Source organism: Bos grunniens, chromosome 4, assembly GCF_055505025.1.
Source record: "Bos grunniens cultivar Pamir isolate PY7600 chromosome 4, Bosgru_T2T1.0, whole genome shotgun sequence".
Taxonomy (NCBI): Eukaryota; Metazoa; Chordata; class Mammalia; order Artiodactyla; family Bovidae; genus Bos; species Bos grunniens.
In genome coordinates, this window is record NC_141168.1 from 8557593 (window position 1) to 8574572 (window position 16980).

The 16980-nt window shown below is 46.5% G+C and overlaps 1 protein-coding gene across 6 annotated transcripts in view; it reads right to left on the reverse strand.

The window, feature by feature from the left end:
• CNTNAP2 (contactin associated protein 2) overlaps positions 1-16980 on the reverse strand; it is a 2322173-nt gene that overhangs the window by 129545 nt on the left and 2175648 nt on the right. For all 6 annotated transcript variants that reach the window (XM_086398240.1, XM_086398242.1, XM_086398243.1 and 3 more), the window contains one exon: positions 11259-11352. In XM_086398240.1, coding sequence (XP_086254366.1) covers positions 11259-11352 — 94 coding nt within the window. The remainder of the gene's footprint in view (positions 1-11258; positions 11353-16980) is intronic.

A 16980-nucleotide genomic window follows, 5' to 3' on the forward strand; every position in this document is an offset into this window, starting at 1 on the left:
CAGCTTCCTGATGAGAGGCTATGGGAGAAGCCTGCTGTGCAGGGGGCTCACACCAACACCTGGCCACCCAGCCTCATCAGGAAAGAAAAGAAGAGTGAGCAGATGGGTCTCTGGCTCCTCCCAGCCTTTCTCTTGTGAGGAGTAAACCTTGAGATGAAGCTGAAGATTCCACCGTGCAGCTGTCGTGGGGAGGGGGGAGGACGCGACACAGACTCAGGGCTCTGCCCCTGACCCCCAGCGCAGGACAGAAACACAAAGGCAGCAATGGCGGATGGTGTCTGGAAGCACTGCCTCGGTCAAGGAGGGACTATAAGTTCATCAACCTCAGATCTTAGCACCCAAGGCCAGATGTGCATCCAGGGACCCAGCACTGGGCTGGAGGCCAGTTGATGGCAGCCCTTGCAAACTCAAGGGAGGACCAGTGATGACATGTGTCCCTCCTTGTGATGATGTTAAAGGAACATGTAAGTGATGTCTCACTGTCCATCCCCTTCTATATTCCACACACCTGCACACACACAGAAGGAAGCAGGGGATGGGAAGGCCAGGTGAGAGACCGAGCATTGTCATTCAGGAGGATCAGAGATGATGGAAGGGACTGCTGAAACAGCCAAGTCAGACTGAGCAGTGAGCTGGACTGGACATTGTGTATCTGCCCTTGCCACGCAGTGAGAGTGAAAGTCGCTCAGTCACGTCCGACTATTTGTGACCCCATGGGCTGAGTGTCGAAGAATTGATGCTTTTGAGCTGTGGTGTTGGAGAAGACTCTTTAGAGTCCCTTGGACTGCAAGGAGATCCAACCAGTCCATTCTGAAGGAGATCAGTCCTGGGTGTTCTTTGGAAGGACTGATGCTGAAGCTGAAACTCCAGTACTTTGGCCACCTCATGCGAAGAGTTGACTCTTTGGAAAAGACTCTGATGCTGGGAGGGATTGGGGGCAGGAGGAGAAGGGGATGACAGAGGATGAGATGGCTGGATGGCATCACCGACTCGATGGACGTGAGTTTGAGTGAACTCTGGGAGTTGGTGATGGACAGGGAGGCCAGGTGTGCTGTGGTTCATGGGGTAGCAAAGAGTTGGACACAACTGAGCGACTGAACTGAACTGTATAGTCCATGGAATTTTCCACCCCAGGATACTGGAGTGGGTAGCCTTTCCCTTCTCTAGGGGATATTCCCAATCCAGGGGTTGAACCCAAGTCTCCTGCATTGCAGGCGGATTCTTTACCAGCTGAGTCACCAGGGAAGCCCACTCACCACTGACAGATGGAGACACTGTATTGTCTGTGAACATCCGAGTTGTTTCATGCCTGACAATGTGCAACTGTGTGACAACCATAGCAACCCCCACTTAGGTCTCTCCGAAGCCTCTCACTCACTTCCTGTTTATCATTCTCCACTCTGCAGATGGTGTTATCTTTCTAAAAACATCAATCTGAGCAGGTTATTCTTCTGATTTAAAAAAAATCCTTCCATGACTGCTTTTAGCCTCCAGGATAACATTAAAACCTTAATGTGACTTGGGGCTGAATTCTGTAATATGGCGACGCCTCTGCATTCAGCTTGGATTCCAAAGACGGCTGACTGTGATGCCCTGAGCCCAGTGCCTTCTCCTGGCCTGGGGGCGGGGGCAGTGCGTGCGGGTGGGGGTTGCGGGTCTGCACTGCTGGGGAGTTAATTCTCCAGGCAGCAGCCCTGAGTCAGGCCAGGTGGGAAGGAGGAGAAGCGAGTCCCTGGCTCTGCACTGTCCCCCACTGTCCCCCGTGGTCCTGAACACCACTTACTCGCAACCTGAGTGGCCTGATAATTGCCATTCTTTTCCTGGTTTCACTTCTCCACTCCCCTACTGGGATTTCCTGAGCTCGTCTCCCAAATAAGCTGGTATTCACATCCTCAGTCCTTGCTACTACTCCACCAAGGGGCTCCTCTTCTGACCTCAAGAGTTCCTCCTTGGAGAACCTAAAACATGATGGGTGACGTACAATTCATCAACACACTGGGCCACATTTTTAAAGTGAATGTGGTCAATGCTAATAATTCACCCTTGTCCTGGCAGGAGGTGATTGGGACGGTCCTGGGGCTGTCAGGACATTTGGGTGTCCTTCAGAAGCATGTTTGGATCTGAACCCAGCTTTCTGCTGCTACATTTTGATCACTTGCTTCTTCTTACTCTAGTTTCAACCCTTCTGAATGAAACTTGCTGTGGTCCCTCAAATTTCCCTCATGGCACACTGTTTTCAAAGACGGAAATAATACCGCCCACCTGCACGCTCCTTCGCCGAGTGACCCTGTCACTGAGCCATCAAGAAGCAGAGTCTGCTTAGCCTTTCCTGGGATCTGGGCTGGAGCTCAGATCTGGCCAATAGCCGCTAGTAAGGAGGGTGTGCATGAGCTCTGAGGCTGGGTCTTAGGGACCTCCAGTTTGCACCTTTGCTTTTTCCAAGGCTCTTTCATAGAGACTAGCCACCATGATGGGAGGAAGCCCAGGCAGCCATGAGGTCGAGCCTTGGAGGTGGGGCCGGAGGTGGGGGGTGGGTCTGGGCAAGAGAACCGAGGCCCCTGGCTGAGAGCCCCAGGGAAACTCCTGGGCACCCACGTGACTGAGGCCACTATGTACCATTCAGTCATTCTTATGTCCTGGCTGAGACCACATGAAGCAGAAGAGTCAGGCCACAAACTTGTGTGAAATCATAAAGTATTGTTCAAGCCACAGAGTGCTGGCTGGGCTGTTGTACAAAACAGAGAACTGAAAAACCTCTCCTCTTCCTGCCCTCTGCTCCTCCCTGTTTCTTTGCCCAGATAACTCTCAGATCAGATCAGATCAGTCGCTCAGTCATGTCCGAGTCTTTGCGACCCCATGAATCGCAGCACTCCAGGCCTCCCTGTCCATCACCAGCTCCCAGAGTTCACTCAAACTCACGTCCATCAAGTCAGTGATGCCATCCAGCCATCTCATCCTCTGTCGTCCCCTTCTCCTCTTGCCCCCAATCCCTCCCAGCATCAGAGTCTTTTCCAATGAGTCAACTCTTCGCATGAGGTGGCCAAAGTACTGGAGTTGCAGCTTTAGCATCATTCCTTCCAAAGAAATCCCAGGGCTGATCTCCTTCAGAATGGACTGGTTGGATCTCCTTGCAGTCCAAGGGACTCTCAAGACTCTTCTCCAACACCACAGTTCAAAAGCATCAATTCTTCAGCGCTCAGCCTTCTTCACAGTCCAACTCTCACGTCCATACATGACCACAGGAAAAACCATAGCCTTGACTAGACGAACCTTTGTTGGCAAAGTAATGTCTCTGCTTTTGAATATGCTATCTAGGTTGGTCATAACTTTCCTTCCAAGGAGTAAGCGTCTTTTAATTTCATCACTGCAGTCACCATGTGTGGTGATTTTGGAGCCCAAAAAAATAGTCTGACACTGTTTCCACTGTTTCCCCATCTAGTTCCCATGAAGTGATGGGACTGGATGCCATGATCTTCCTTTTCTGAATGTTGAGCTTTAAGCCAACTTTTTTACTCTCCACTTTCACTTTCATCAAGAGGCTTTTTAGTTCCTCTTCACTTTCTGCCATAATGGTGGTGTCATCTGCATATCTGAGGTTATTGATATTTCTCCTGGCAATCCTGATTCCAGCTTGTGCTTCTTCCAGTTCATCACTCAGATCTCAGCTTCTGTGCCACATCCCCTGGGGTGCCTTCCCTTACCTCCTGGACTGGGTTAATGCTCCCCCTTCTTGCTCTCAAAGAACCCAGTATTTCCACCTTCCATTTATCCTGCCACAGGTCCTTCCACTTCAAATTGCCTTTCAACACTGGCTGCTCTCTTCCAGTTAGAACTTAAGCCCCTGTAAGAAACTGTGCCTGTCTTGGACATCATAGGTGTTCCAGTGGCGTATACAATGCCTAGTGTGTGACAAATAATGATTACAAGCTTGTTTAATTATGATTTAATAAAAATAACTAATGTTTATTATACCTATACTATGGGGCAGACCCCATGCTTCCTATTAAGCATGTCTTATTTTGTTGAATCCTGCAAAGCAGTGGCCATTACTGTTCCTGTTTAGTACATGAGGAAACAGAAAGCCCAAGATGCTAAGTAACTTGCCAAAGTCAAACTATTGGTAAGTGACAGAGTAAGAATGCAAACCCACAAGTGTGATCGCAAAGACTGCTCTTAACTGCAATCCTTATGTATCAATCAGGATGGGTTGTTGTGCTGCAGTAACAAATAGCCCTGTAGACTTGCTAACTTAAGAATGCAAAGGTTTTTTGTTTTTTTTTTTTTCCTTTGGAGGCTGTAGGTTCATCATAAGTTGACATGGTGCTCTGTTCGTTGTGGTCACAGAGGGATCCTGTCGAGGGAACAATCAGTCTTGAGGTTTGTTGGCCACCATATCAAAGGGACAGAAGGACCCCAGAAGGTCTTGCATCAGCAGTTAAGTCTTCTTGCCTAGAAACAGCACATGTATTTTCTACTCATCACATTTTTTGGCTGGAAATCCTCACTGAGCAGCATGATGCCTACCAGAGTATATCACCTCATCCATGAATGAGCACAGCGGTATGTCATTTCCTGCTGTGTCGGGAGGCTTTGCCAAATATTTGGAAAACCTTAGACTAAGGATTTCTTTACCGAGGATCATAATATTCACATTTGAGATACAATGGAAATCATATGGTGGCTTCCAACAGGTCTCTCGCAGGTCTTCTATCTCAGTTGCTTCTATAGTGGTACTCTGAAAAAAAGTTTCTGGGACCAAGACGACTCACAAACTGTATTAAGTTCAAATGGATCAGCACTGACCTTTAATTTGACCACTTCAGACCTTGCCTCTGACAAACAGCCCTGGTCATTAAAGCAACGATTACTCGGCAATAGTTACTATTCAGCTTCTTTCCAAGCACAGTTTCTTAAGCTCACACAGAAGAATTGATACATTTTCCCTACAGAGTAGGTCTATCTTATGATTTGGTACTACTATGCTACACGGCCATGACACGAATAGTTAATTTGAAAAACAAACAAAAGGCAGGTTCAGATTTTACTTTCTAAAAAGAAAATTAAAATGAGTATTGCAATCCTGAAAACAGAGGCTATCTGTTTAATAACACAGAATGTACAGTGATGTGAGGAGCAGTCGATACTGACATTCTTCTAAATTCACACCTATACTACATCCACAATGGTGTGTGCCATCAAGGAACCCTAAACACAACTATCCTTTGAATTCTCACATGGAACAGGAGAACCTTCTCAGCTTTAGTATCGCATTTTTCACCTTTCAAAAAAGCCATCATCATCTTACAGTTTCAAGGGTTTTTAGGCTTTATGCAAGTTGGTCTCACTCAAGCCAGGAAACTCCTCAAAGTACAGGACACATTTTAATCTAGCTTTTGTTCAATACTCTCAATATTGGAAGCTCCACTACTTCAAAAGAGTGGCTCCTCATTTTTGAATAGTTTTAGCTATTAGGGAGTTCTTTCGAACTGAAATTTTCCTCTCACTTGGCGACTCTGGTGCCTTACAGTAAGCCTCTACAAAGCCTAATTCTTTTTTTATGGAGCAGTTGTCAAGACTGAAAATCAGATTCTATCATGTCTCTTAAATCATATCTTTTTATTGGTGTAAGTATCTCCAAGTCTTTTGATTTTTTTTCCCCTTATGGGTCCTTTACCTATTTTGTCTTCTTAAAAGATGTCTTAAAATGGGGTGCTTAGGATTGGCCGTGACTTCCCAGCCGAGGTCTGCCTGTACTTCTTGCTGTGTACACAATTCTCTTATTAACATACTTCAGTATTATATTTATTTAAAAATCAGTCACCACATATCCAAATGTCCATAAAACCACCCCCGCCCCTGAGTCTTTTATGATACCAGGAGTCTTTCATCTTCTACTTATACGCTTCTTCTTTTTTTTGCCTTCTGGTCTAAGTGCAAGAATTATGTTTATCTCTATTATATTCCATCTTATTATTTTTATCCTATCTTTCCAGCCTGCCAAGATGCTTTTAAAGTGTTTTTTATCATCCAGCTTATTAAACCATCCCTCTCAGCTTCGTGGCATTTGCAAACTTTATAAACATTCTATTTGTGTCTTTATCCAAGGCACTGATAGAAATGTTGGGGAAAGAGATGAGTAGCACAGAAGACTCTGCTACAGGCTTCCAATTGACTTAGAGATTCTCTTGAAAGACTATTAAATCTGTTGTTGAAAATCAGATATATAAAGTCCATGACATCATTCAGCTAGTAAATGATGGACATAACTAGGTCTGGTGAAATTTATACTTTGTGAAGCTTTGCTCATTGCTGGGGATCCTGGCTTCCTCTTCGCAGGATTCAGAAATGTCACAACTCATTCCAAAATTCTGTTGCCGGTTGACAGAGATCACAGTTTTATTTCTAGAATATATTTCTGCCGCTCCCTTTAGAAGTCACACTTGTCGTGGATTAAGTACCCTTCTTTCATCCTTTTTATGTGTCCTTTTTCAAGCAGTGCTCATCAAAGAGCTCCATGTGAAGTCCTATTAATTTATTTAGATACATCTCCTTTTCCTTCTTTTATGTGATCAGTTTCTGATTAGCAGCTGACTCAACAACTTGGGGGCGTGGATCTCAAGGGGGTGTCAAAACCTTAGTGGAGTACATGAGAGAGCCATTTGAAGTTCAGCTGTCTGATGGACATTTACATAGCTAGTGAAAGCATATTGGTTGCTTCTCACTGACGTGAACGTCAGTTTCAAAGAGAGATCTCACCAATCCTGTTCCTGCTAAATGACCACATTTTTAAGGAACACTGGCTGGAGGAGATGGTGGATGATTAGCTTAGCCAGGCACCCACATGTTTTCTGAGGTCCTCACTGTGACTCCTTAGATGGTACTAACAGAATTTATCTCCAAGGTATCAGATCTCTTCCTTGATTCTTCATCCTTCTGAAAGTTGCAGGTGTTACCAGGAAGGAATGCCTAGCTCTTGGTGTCACACACCTGTTTCAAAGGCCTCCTCTGCCAATGACCAGGGAGATATTAAGCCAGTGGTTCTCAGTGGGCAGTGACTCTACCCTTGGGGGAGCATTTGGCCACATCTGGAGTCACTGATGGCTGTCACAACTGGGGGGTGTGACTTGTAGCCAGTGGGTAGAGCACCGGGAAGCAGCTAAGCACCCCACAAAGCACAAGTCAACCACCACAACGAAAAATTGTGTATCTGACCCCAAAAGACAACAGGGCTGCTGCTGGAAAACCTGCTTGAAGAAAATAACCTTCCTGAATCTTCATTCCTTTTCCCATACAGTGAGGGTAACAGTGGTCCAGGCTGGTGTCATGAGGACTGTAGGCAGCACTATATACTAAAACACATACACACTGCCACAGAGCCAGCATCCAAAAACAGCCATCATTTTTTTGGCTTATTATTATCAAGTATTACACGGGATATTTATTAAGATGTTATTCGCTCAATACTAAAAAGGTAGTTTATTTACGCCACAAATATTTTTTTGAGCACTTTCCATACATTAGGCACTGATGTGGCTGCTGCAAATAGATAAATTAAAAAGTAAGAAGACAACACTGTTAGCTTCCTGTTAGCTTCAGGAAGCTAACAGCTTGCAAGCAGGCACTGTGTTCCCATTTTGTAACTGACAGACCCAGGCTCTGGGAGGTTCAAGTACTGAACTCAAGGGTTCAATGCCGATGAGGGGAAGAGCCCAGACTCAAACACCAGTGGCAGCTACAGACTGAGGGCTTGTCTCTCTCTCGATTAGTATGTTGAAATCCTAACCCCCAAGGGGATGGATCTGGGATCAGATCGTGAGGGCGGAGCCCTCCTGAATGAGATTATTGTCCCTCTAAGAAGAGCCCCCTGGAGGAGGAAATGGCAACCCACTCCAGTATTCCTGCCGGGATAATCCCACGGACAGAGGAGCCTGGTGGGCTCCCGTCCATCAGGTCACAAAGAGTCGGACACGACTGAAGAGACTGAGCGCACACACCCAAGAAGAGACGGGAGAGAGCTTACTTCTCTCCATCACATGAGGATATGATGAGAAGACAGGCATCTGCAAACGAGGAGCTGGGCCCTCACCAGACACCTGCTCTGCTGCTACCTTTATTGCCAACTTTCCAGCCTTCAGAACTTGTGAGAAATAAACGCCTGTCGCTTAGCTGTCTAGTCTGGGGGATTTTATAGCAGCACGAGCTGACCAGCTGACTGCCACACCCTCTCTGCCTGATTCCAAAGCCTACATGCTTTCCACTGCATTATTGTCAGATGCCTGCCTTTAGGAAAAGGAGACTGCAAGCTGTGTGGGAAGATCTCACCTCTGTGCTAGTTTTTATCATCTTAGCATCCTTATCGGCATCCTCTCACTCTGCAGGACACGTCTACGGTGATAAGCTTTTCGTTTCTTTCCCTTCTACTGTTTATCAATTTAACAAATATTTATTGAGCACTTGCTCCTTGTTCCCTTGGAGGAGGAAATGGCAATCCTACTCCAGTATTCTTGCCTGAAAAATCCCCTGGATAGAGGGGAGCCTGGAGGCCTGTTGTCCATGAGGTCACAAAGAGTGCTCCTTGTTAGGATGCAGTGGGACTTTGAGACCCTGTCCTGTGGCCTGCAGAGAGCTCTGGGGCTGGTGTGGATGAGAGTCAGTCTTGAATAGAAGTCTCGCGTGAGACCCAAAGCAGAGCCTTAACTTAGCCTCACGTGCCTGAGGCCATGAGGTCCTCTCCCTGTTGGGGCTGTGGAGGTCGTTACAGGTTTCTATTTCTTCATGCAACTCATCACAGGCACAGTTAGTTTATTTACATGGCAAAATTTTCCTTTGGTGAACAGAAAACTCTGGGTGTATTACTCATATACCTGAAATTCATATAATGGTTTTAGCTCAGCACATCTCGAGCAGAGTCAATTCTTATAGAAGATTTCTCTTATGATGTTATTTGTTCATGACCTTGAAGGTTCGTGCCTCATTGCATATTGCAATTTTGCTTTAGTGTCAATTTAGTCACCTGACTTGAAATCCTGATGAGTAAGAGTGTTACTCATGGTGAAGGAAACTGGCATTCACCCAACGTACCTGTCAAATTTGACTTTGCAAGTTTCATGAAAGAAATAAAGTCCACTGTTTCCGTATGTTCATGCTGAATAGGAATGTTTAGGAATATCATAGTGCAGTGTCTTTAGGAATATCACAGTATCATAGTGTAGAGTTTGTTTGGATGGAGTCAGCCCTGAAGGAGCGCTTAAAATTTCCTGTTATTCTTCACTGAGTTGCGGAATGCATGTGGCAGCAAGCGGGCACTCAGCGACACCTCAGGGTGCATGCCTGCAGACACCGGGGCTCTACGCCACTGACTACATTGGCATGTGTAACCAAATTATAACGGCATTGCTTGTCTTCCCGCTGCGTTTCCTTCTGGACCTTGGCCCTTACTGACTAGACCTTTGTTTGTGGACTCTCATCAGAGAGACCCAGCTTCACAACTCTGTTTTTCCACACAACAGTCAAGTAACTCCAGCAAACTGACCCTGCTCAGCTTCAGCTTCCTCATCTGTAAAATGAGGAAAATGACCATACGTCTTGCTTCCCTGAGCTGCTGTGACACTACGTTGTCACATTTGCACACGAAGATGATTAGCCCGATGCCTTGAACAGCAGGTGGCCCGTGGTCTGGGCTGCCTTTCCTTTTCACTTTCACCACTGATTAAGCTACTGCCACTCCCCTCTGCCTTTTCGCTGAGGGCGTGGCCCTTTCCTGGGATGCGACCTACACCTCTGTTTGCCCGCTGTCTTGCCTCGTGTGTCCCCTGTTCTAAGTCCTGGAATACACTTTGCTCTTGGCTGCTTTCTGACATGGGATGTCGGGCTTGTCCCTCAACAGGCCAGCCTCTGTTGCCCAAATCCTCTTCTTCCATCTTTCTGTTTTGTTCCTAAGTCCACCATCACAGAGGTTACAGCATGGTGGTCAGGAACAGAGAGACACAGGTATCTGACTGTCCTGGAAAACCTTTTGATTCCACCCTTAAGTAGGTGGCTTTGGGCACGATACGTAATCTCTTGACGCTTCAGGTTTCTCAGCTGTAAAGCGGGGATGATACCTTGATTATCTCATGGAATTACGAAGAAGATTAAATGTGATCATGTATCTGAAGCACTTGAAACGGATCTTGGCCCACACAAAGTTCCTCTGTAAGTGTATACTATTGTTACTTGTTGTTATGGGTTTGGCCCCCTGTTCTTTTCATTATCTGCTAGGTTCCCCTGTCCCCATCTTTTAAAAATGAGTGCTTTTAACAGTTAAGAGCATTCTGATCATACAGCAGCCCCCCTCCCCCGGCTTTGGCCAGCACATCACCCACTGTCTTACGAGTCCCATTTTGGGTTCACAATATAGAGTTCTCTTACAGAAAAAAAAAATGTCATTGGCTTTATATTAATCACTTAAAATATGTAACCAATCACATCCAGAGTTAATCTCGACAGCTCTGATCTGTAGTAGAGAAGGGCCAAGTGGCTTCTAAATTCACAATCCACTCAGGGGGTTCTGTCACAATCCCCAATTCCTATCAGCCTTCTGATTGCAAATAATGTAGGTAGGGCTTCCCGGTAGCTTGGTGGTGAAGAATCCACTTGCCAATGCAGGACACACGGGTTCGATCCCCGACTTGGGAAGATTTCAGATGCCGGGAGCAACTAAGCCTGTGCACCCCAGCTACTGAGCCTGTGCTCTAGAGCCTGGGAGCTGCAACTATCGAGCCCACGTACCACAACTACTGAAGCCTGAGCGCCCTAGAGTCTGCCTGCAACAAGAGAAGCTACCACAATGAGAAGCCCATGCACCGCAACTAGAGCGCAGCCCCCACTCGCTGCAACTAGAGAGAAGAACCAGCAGCAACGGAGACCCAGCATAGTCCAAACAAGAAATCTAGAAAACAGTTAAAAAAAAAAATCAGGTATGCTTCTCGACAGTGAGAGGAAGACAGAACCATGTTGAATACTTAGAATAGGAAAAAGTTATATTAAATATTGTTGGTAGGTAGAGCTCTGTAATAAACCAAAGAACAGATTTTAGATAAAGAAACTGGGAGCAGATACACAGCTTCACCCGTGTTTTAGTTTGTCACGCACCAAACGACACAGGTTTTATCACCATTACAAATATAGGAGCCTCAACCACCAATTATGATGCATTTCAAAGGCAAATGAGCAGCTTTAGGAAATATTATGTGGGCAGTTTATCCCAAATTTCTTACCTATGACTTTTCCTAGGAAGAGCGACTTGGGAGAATTGAAGAGCGTGTCGGATGAACTTGGCAGGTGGTAACTCACGGAAGGATAGTGATCCAGCTGCAGGAAGAAAAGGAGAGACAGTTTTAGAAGAACGTCGAATTGTTTTAGAAGAACGTCGCATCCTGCAGGGACTTGGATCTTCCCTGAGGGATGATGTCACTCTTTCAGCCCCAGTTTCTGGATCTTATTTCATCAGTGCTGACTCCAAAATACCAGCCTGAGAAAATAGGAGCTCATCCCAGCCTTCGCTGGGGTTATTGGAAAATGATCTGAGCCTGTACATGAAGACCTTTTATGAGCTCTTCTCCAGCTCACGCACCTTTTCTGTGGCTGATGGACTAAGACCCTCACTCATTTTAATAGAGTAAAATCTGCTTGATTCAGTCTCTAGTTTGGCCCCTGAGATAGAGTAGGCTACATGTTTAGTGATTTTCTTTAGCACACCTTACTGCACTTATTTCTTCCCCATTTGGGTCTATCCACCAGGACACCAATATCATTCTTCAGAATATATATATGTGTGTGTGTGTTCAAATGTGAATATGAATATATTAATGTATGTGAATACGTGCGAGAATTCCCTGGTGACTCAGGTAGTAAAGAACCTGTCTGCCAAAGCAGGAGAGGCAGGAGATGTAGGTTCGATCTCTGTATCAGGAAGATTCCCTGGAGTACGAAATGGCACCGCACTCCAGTATTCTTGGCTGCGAAATCCCACGGACAAAGGAGTGTGGCGGGCTACAGGCCTGGGGCCACAGGGAGTCAGACAGGACTGAGTGGGCAAGCACGCAAGAATATGTACATTCAAATGCTGAGATATCCGGGTCACAGTTTTCTTGCTTGTCCAAACGAGGGTGATTTCTCCTTCCTGCCACAGTGCAGGGACATCAGAGCCTGGAGGGGGCAAAGACACCGTTACTCTGGCAGAGCTGACCTTTCAGAGTGGAGCTGGGTTGGCAACAGAGGGAGTTAAAAACAAAGCAGATGGGAAGAGCTTACAGACAATGGCTGTCACACGTCTGATTATGCTTCCCACGCAAAAGTGTGAACACCGCTGTCCCAGAATCCTTTGTGCCCTAACTGGCGATTCTTGCCTTAGCTGAACTTTTACAGCCCAAACATTCTAGCTGTTTCTCCAACTGTGAGCTCTTAGAACTTTCTGTGTTCCTTGTAACCACCTGGGGAAAAAGAAATCTCTTTTGTACCCTTTTGTTTTTCTGAAGTGAGTTTAATACCTGCTCAGGAGAGCATAAAGTAAGGTGTGGGTTAGAAGGAAACACTTTTGTCCTCCTATCCAGCAGGTCCTTCCTGTGGGAACTGCGTACAGTAGCTACGTGCTGGGGCACGAACTTCCGAAACTAGACTCGCTAGAGGTGGGTCAGCATGGGCAAAGCTGCAGGGTGCAGGCCTGCTTGGGGGGCGAGGAGCAGGGGGAGGAGAGGCAGGCCGGAAGTGTGGGGAGGGGACCAATCTCACTGGCCAGGAGGAGGACTGGCCGCTTTGAGGAATGATGGTTAATTATTAATGACCATCTACACTGGAATCTTGAGACTGCTTACTCGAAACCTAGAGCTTATTGAATATTCAAGATTAAGAGTCCAAGAGTCATCGCAGCTTAGGAATCTGGAGAGTTCTGACCTGCAGGACTGGTACTGTGAGTTTTTTTTTTGTGCCTGGGTATCTGGTAGCACTGTGATAAAAGTCTAAAAAAGCATGATTAAAGCCAACATTGGCATGTTCGACTACAATTTTGCAAAGTTTGCTATGATTTCAAGTGTTTCATTAATAAAACACATGTTCTGGCCAGAGAACCTTAAATATTAATATTTTTATACTTTATTGTTTCCCTGGGGCAGAGGCGACTATCAGTTCAGTCGCTCAGTCGTGTCCAGCTCTTTGCGACCTCATGGACTGCAGCATGCCAGGCCTCCCTGTCCATCACCAACTCCCGGAGTTTACTCAAACTCATGTCCATTGAGTCAGTGATGCCATCCAATCATCTCATCCTCTGTCGTCCCCTTCTCCTCCTGCCTTCAATCTTTCCCAGCACCAGGGTCTTTTCAAATGAGTCAGTTCTTCACATCAGGTGGCCAAAGTATTGGAGTTTCAGCTTCAGCATCAGTCCTTCCAATGAACATTCAGGACTGATCTCCTTTAGGATGGACTGGCTGGATCTCCTTGCAGTCCAAGGGACTCTCAAGAGTCTTCTCCAACACGACATTCAAAAGCATCAATTCTTCAGCACTCCGCTTTCTTTAGAGTCCAACCCTCACATCCATACATGACTCCTGGTAAAACCATAGCTTTGACGAGACAGATCTTTGTTGGCAAAGTAAGGTAACAGCTTTTTGATATGCTGTCTAGGTTAGTCCCTGTTGCTAAAGAGCAACTAACTGCTTTGGCGCCATCTGGTGGCACACATGGGGAACTGCTATGGTCCCTCCATCCACTTAGTACCTGTTGTTAGGGAACTTGGGGTTGCCGAGGGGAAGGGATAGTTAGGGAGTTTGCAGAGGTCATGTACACACTGCTATATTCAAAATGGATAACCAACAAGGACCTATTGTGTAGCACAGGGAACTCTACACAATGTTATGTGGCGCCTGCATGGGAGGGGGGTTTGGGGGAGAATGGATACATGTATATGTATGGCTGAGTCCCTTCCCCGTTCAGGAGAAACTACCACAACATTGTTAATCAGCTATGCCCCAATACAAAATTAAAATTTAGTTTGAAACAAACAAACAAAAAAAGGCTTCCTGAAATAGTTACATCATAACAGTATGTAGTAATCACTATGCTACCCTATATAGTACTTGACAGAGTCGGCTTTTGGCACATTTTATATTATTTTTACCCAGCTCATGTAAAATAAAATTGCTAGTTTGTCTCCATAGATTACTTTCATCTCTTCCCCTTCCTTCATATATGCAGCTGATGACTTGAACCCAAAGCTAAAATTTACCTATATTATATTAAAATTTATTTCTTTTGCTTGGAAGGATACAGACTACTCAGAAGTTTTTGAATCTTGATTGTGCCATCAGTGATTCTGCCTGGCGTTGGTTTATCTATAAATACCACTAACACCCTTGAGTCTTAATTCATTAATGAAGCGATTAATGAAAATACATTGGGCAGGAATCTCAGAGGGCAGTGATCTATCATTCTGATCCAAATCACTTTTTAGTTAAGAAAATCTTTTGTAACAACCGAGTCGGAAAATATGACAACCGCTGAAGATACACGGGAAGGCTTTAACGTTTATGGAGATTAAACTCCTCGTGTCTGCGGCAGTTCTGTGATGGAAGAGGACCACAGGAGGAGAGCTAAGAGGGAAGAGGAGTCCGCTCGAGTTTTCCTCGCCGCTCGTCTCTCTCTCACTCTCCGTCCTGCTTTGTACCCAGAAGGAAGGGTGTGGGAGGAAAGGATGAGGTGACGTGGCGGGGACGGTGGGAAAGGGAACAGCAGCTCTGGGACCTGCGGATGCGACCAAATTAGGGATCCTGGACTCTGGGGCGATGAGCTGTGGGATGCAGGTGGCTCTAGAAGCTGGAAAAGGCAAGGAAAGGGATTCTCCTCTCCGAGCTTCGGGGCAACCAGCCCAGTCAGCAGCAGGCCATCCACTCAGTAACGCTAACTGGCCTCCAGAACCGTAAGGCAATCCCTCAGGGTTACCCTAAATCCGCAGTAAATTGTTACAGCAGCAACAGAAAACCAATCCCCGGAATTAAAAGAAGAGCTTGTGACATTAAAACCAGGCCCGAACAGCGCCCTCTCCTGGCTTGCTTCTCAGACAACCACGCTAGTTCTGTTCCTGTCTTCCTGCCTCCCAGACAGAGATTGTTAATAAGATCGATTTCTGAGCTGCCCTGGCTTTTTGAGAGCATCCAGCCCTGCTTTCCGGAATCCTCCCCACATGAGCCCTGTTCCCAAAATAAGCTCTCCCTGCCTCTCTCCCAGTGACACCCCCATGGAGGTACCTGGGATGTGAGTCTCTTTGTGTCGGTAATCAATTTGTTGCCTCCTTTCAGTATATGCTCTATGATTAACGTGAGTTCCTTTAATTTCCTTTAAAGTGAGCAAAATATTAAACTTTTCTGGTTGAGGGCTCTGGAAGAAAAGCTACGACCAACCTAGACAGCGTACTAAAAAGCAGAGATATTACTTTGCCGACAAGGGTCCTTCTAGTCAAAGCTATGGTTTTTCCAGTAGTCATGTATGGATGTGAGAGCTGGACCATAAAGAATGCTGAATGCTGAAGAATTGATGCTTTCTAACTGTGGTGCTGGAGAAGACTCTTGAGAGTCCCTTGGACAGCAAGGAGATCAAACCAGTCAATCCTAAAGGAAATCAACCCTGAATATTCATTGGGAGGACTGATGCTGAAGTTCCAATACTTTGGCCACCTGATGTGAAGAGATGACTCATTGGGAAAGACCCTAATCCTGGGAAAGACTGGGGGCAGGAGGAGAAGGGGACAGAGGATGAGATGGTTGGATGGCATCACCGACTCAATGGACATGAGTCTGAGCAAGCTCAGGGAGGTAGTGAAGGACAGGGAAGCCTGGCAAGTCCATGGGGTCTCAAAGAGTCGGACGCGACTGAGTGACAGAATAACAAAGGGGGCCCTGGAGGGAAGAAAGGGCTTCTGGAAATTTCCAGTGCTGGCTTGAGGGTGGGGAGGTCTGCCTAGGGCCTGAGGTCTGCCTGAGCCTCAGACCCAGAGTGTGATCCTCCTGTGACCCTATGGCCTGGTACCCATCTGTTTCCCCTGGAAACCAGAGCCCCTGTGAGCCCTGTGTGGGCTGCGTGCTCTGAGGCCTCCTGCCTCCAATCTCACACATGCTCACACGTGTGCACACTCCTCCAACTCCACAGAGTGGCCTTTTGGTGGCTCAGCAACCCCAGACCAGCTCCAGCCTTGCCAAGCCAGAGCTTCTCTGCTCTCTGGGGTGCGGGGGGGAGACACGCACGCACGTGGTTTCTGTTTGAACCCAGGCCCACGTACTGAGCCGCTACTCTGTGCAGGGCTTTGTGCTGGGCTTTTCATGTCCTTATGTCATCTAACAGACATGACAAAAAGCATCTCAACTCAGAAAAGGAGTTGGCTAGCCGGACTGATAGGCTAACCCGGCTACACCTGGGTAACCACAAAGGCGACCTGTGAGTGACAGGCTCCTGAAACAGCCCCCGTGGCTCAACCGGGGAAGGAAGAGCTCAGCTACATTTTAAGTATTTACATTATAGGAGAGAATGCGTTAAATCAGATAAGGCAAGTACAGCTCAACCTGCAGAGCCTGAGAACACATCATATTAATACCGGTTCCCTCATGTTACCAGGTGGCTGCCACTCTGCCAGGGAACCCTGGCGCACTTGTCATGGTCAAGTGCGATCAGTTCAAGGCAATTTCTTCGGGGTCCAAGCGAGCTATTTCGCTGTACATTTAGCTGATGGTCATCTCACCGGCAGTTAAGAGGCAATGAGAGCTTGTGTAATAGAGGCGCATCAAAATTAAAGGCTGTGACATCATGTGCCCCAGGACACCCTTAAGGGGACACTCACTTGTGCGACATTTACCGTCACTGTGACTCGGGCTGGGGCTCCAGCCTCACACACTGAGTTCAGAGCTTTCGTGTCATCCAGGTATGATTTTGTGATTTCAGTTCACTGCCATTTTAAGC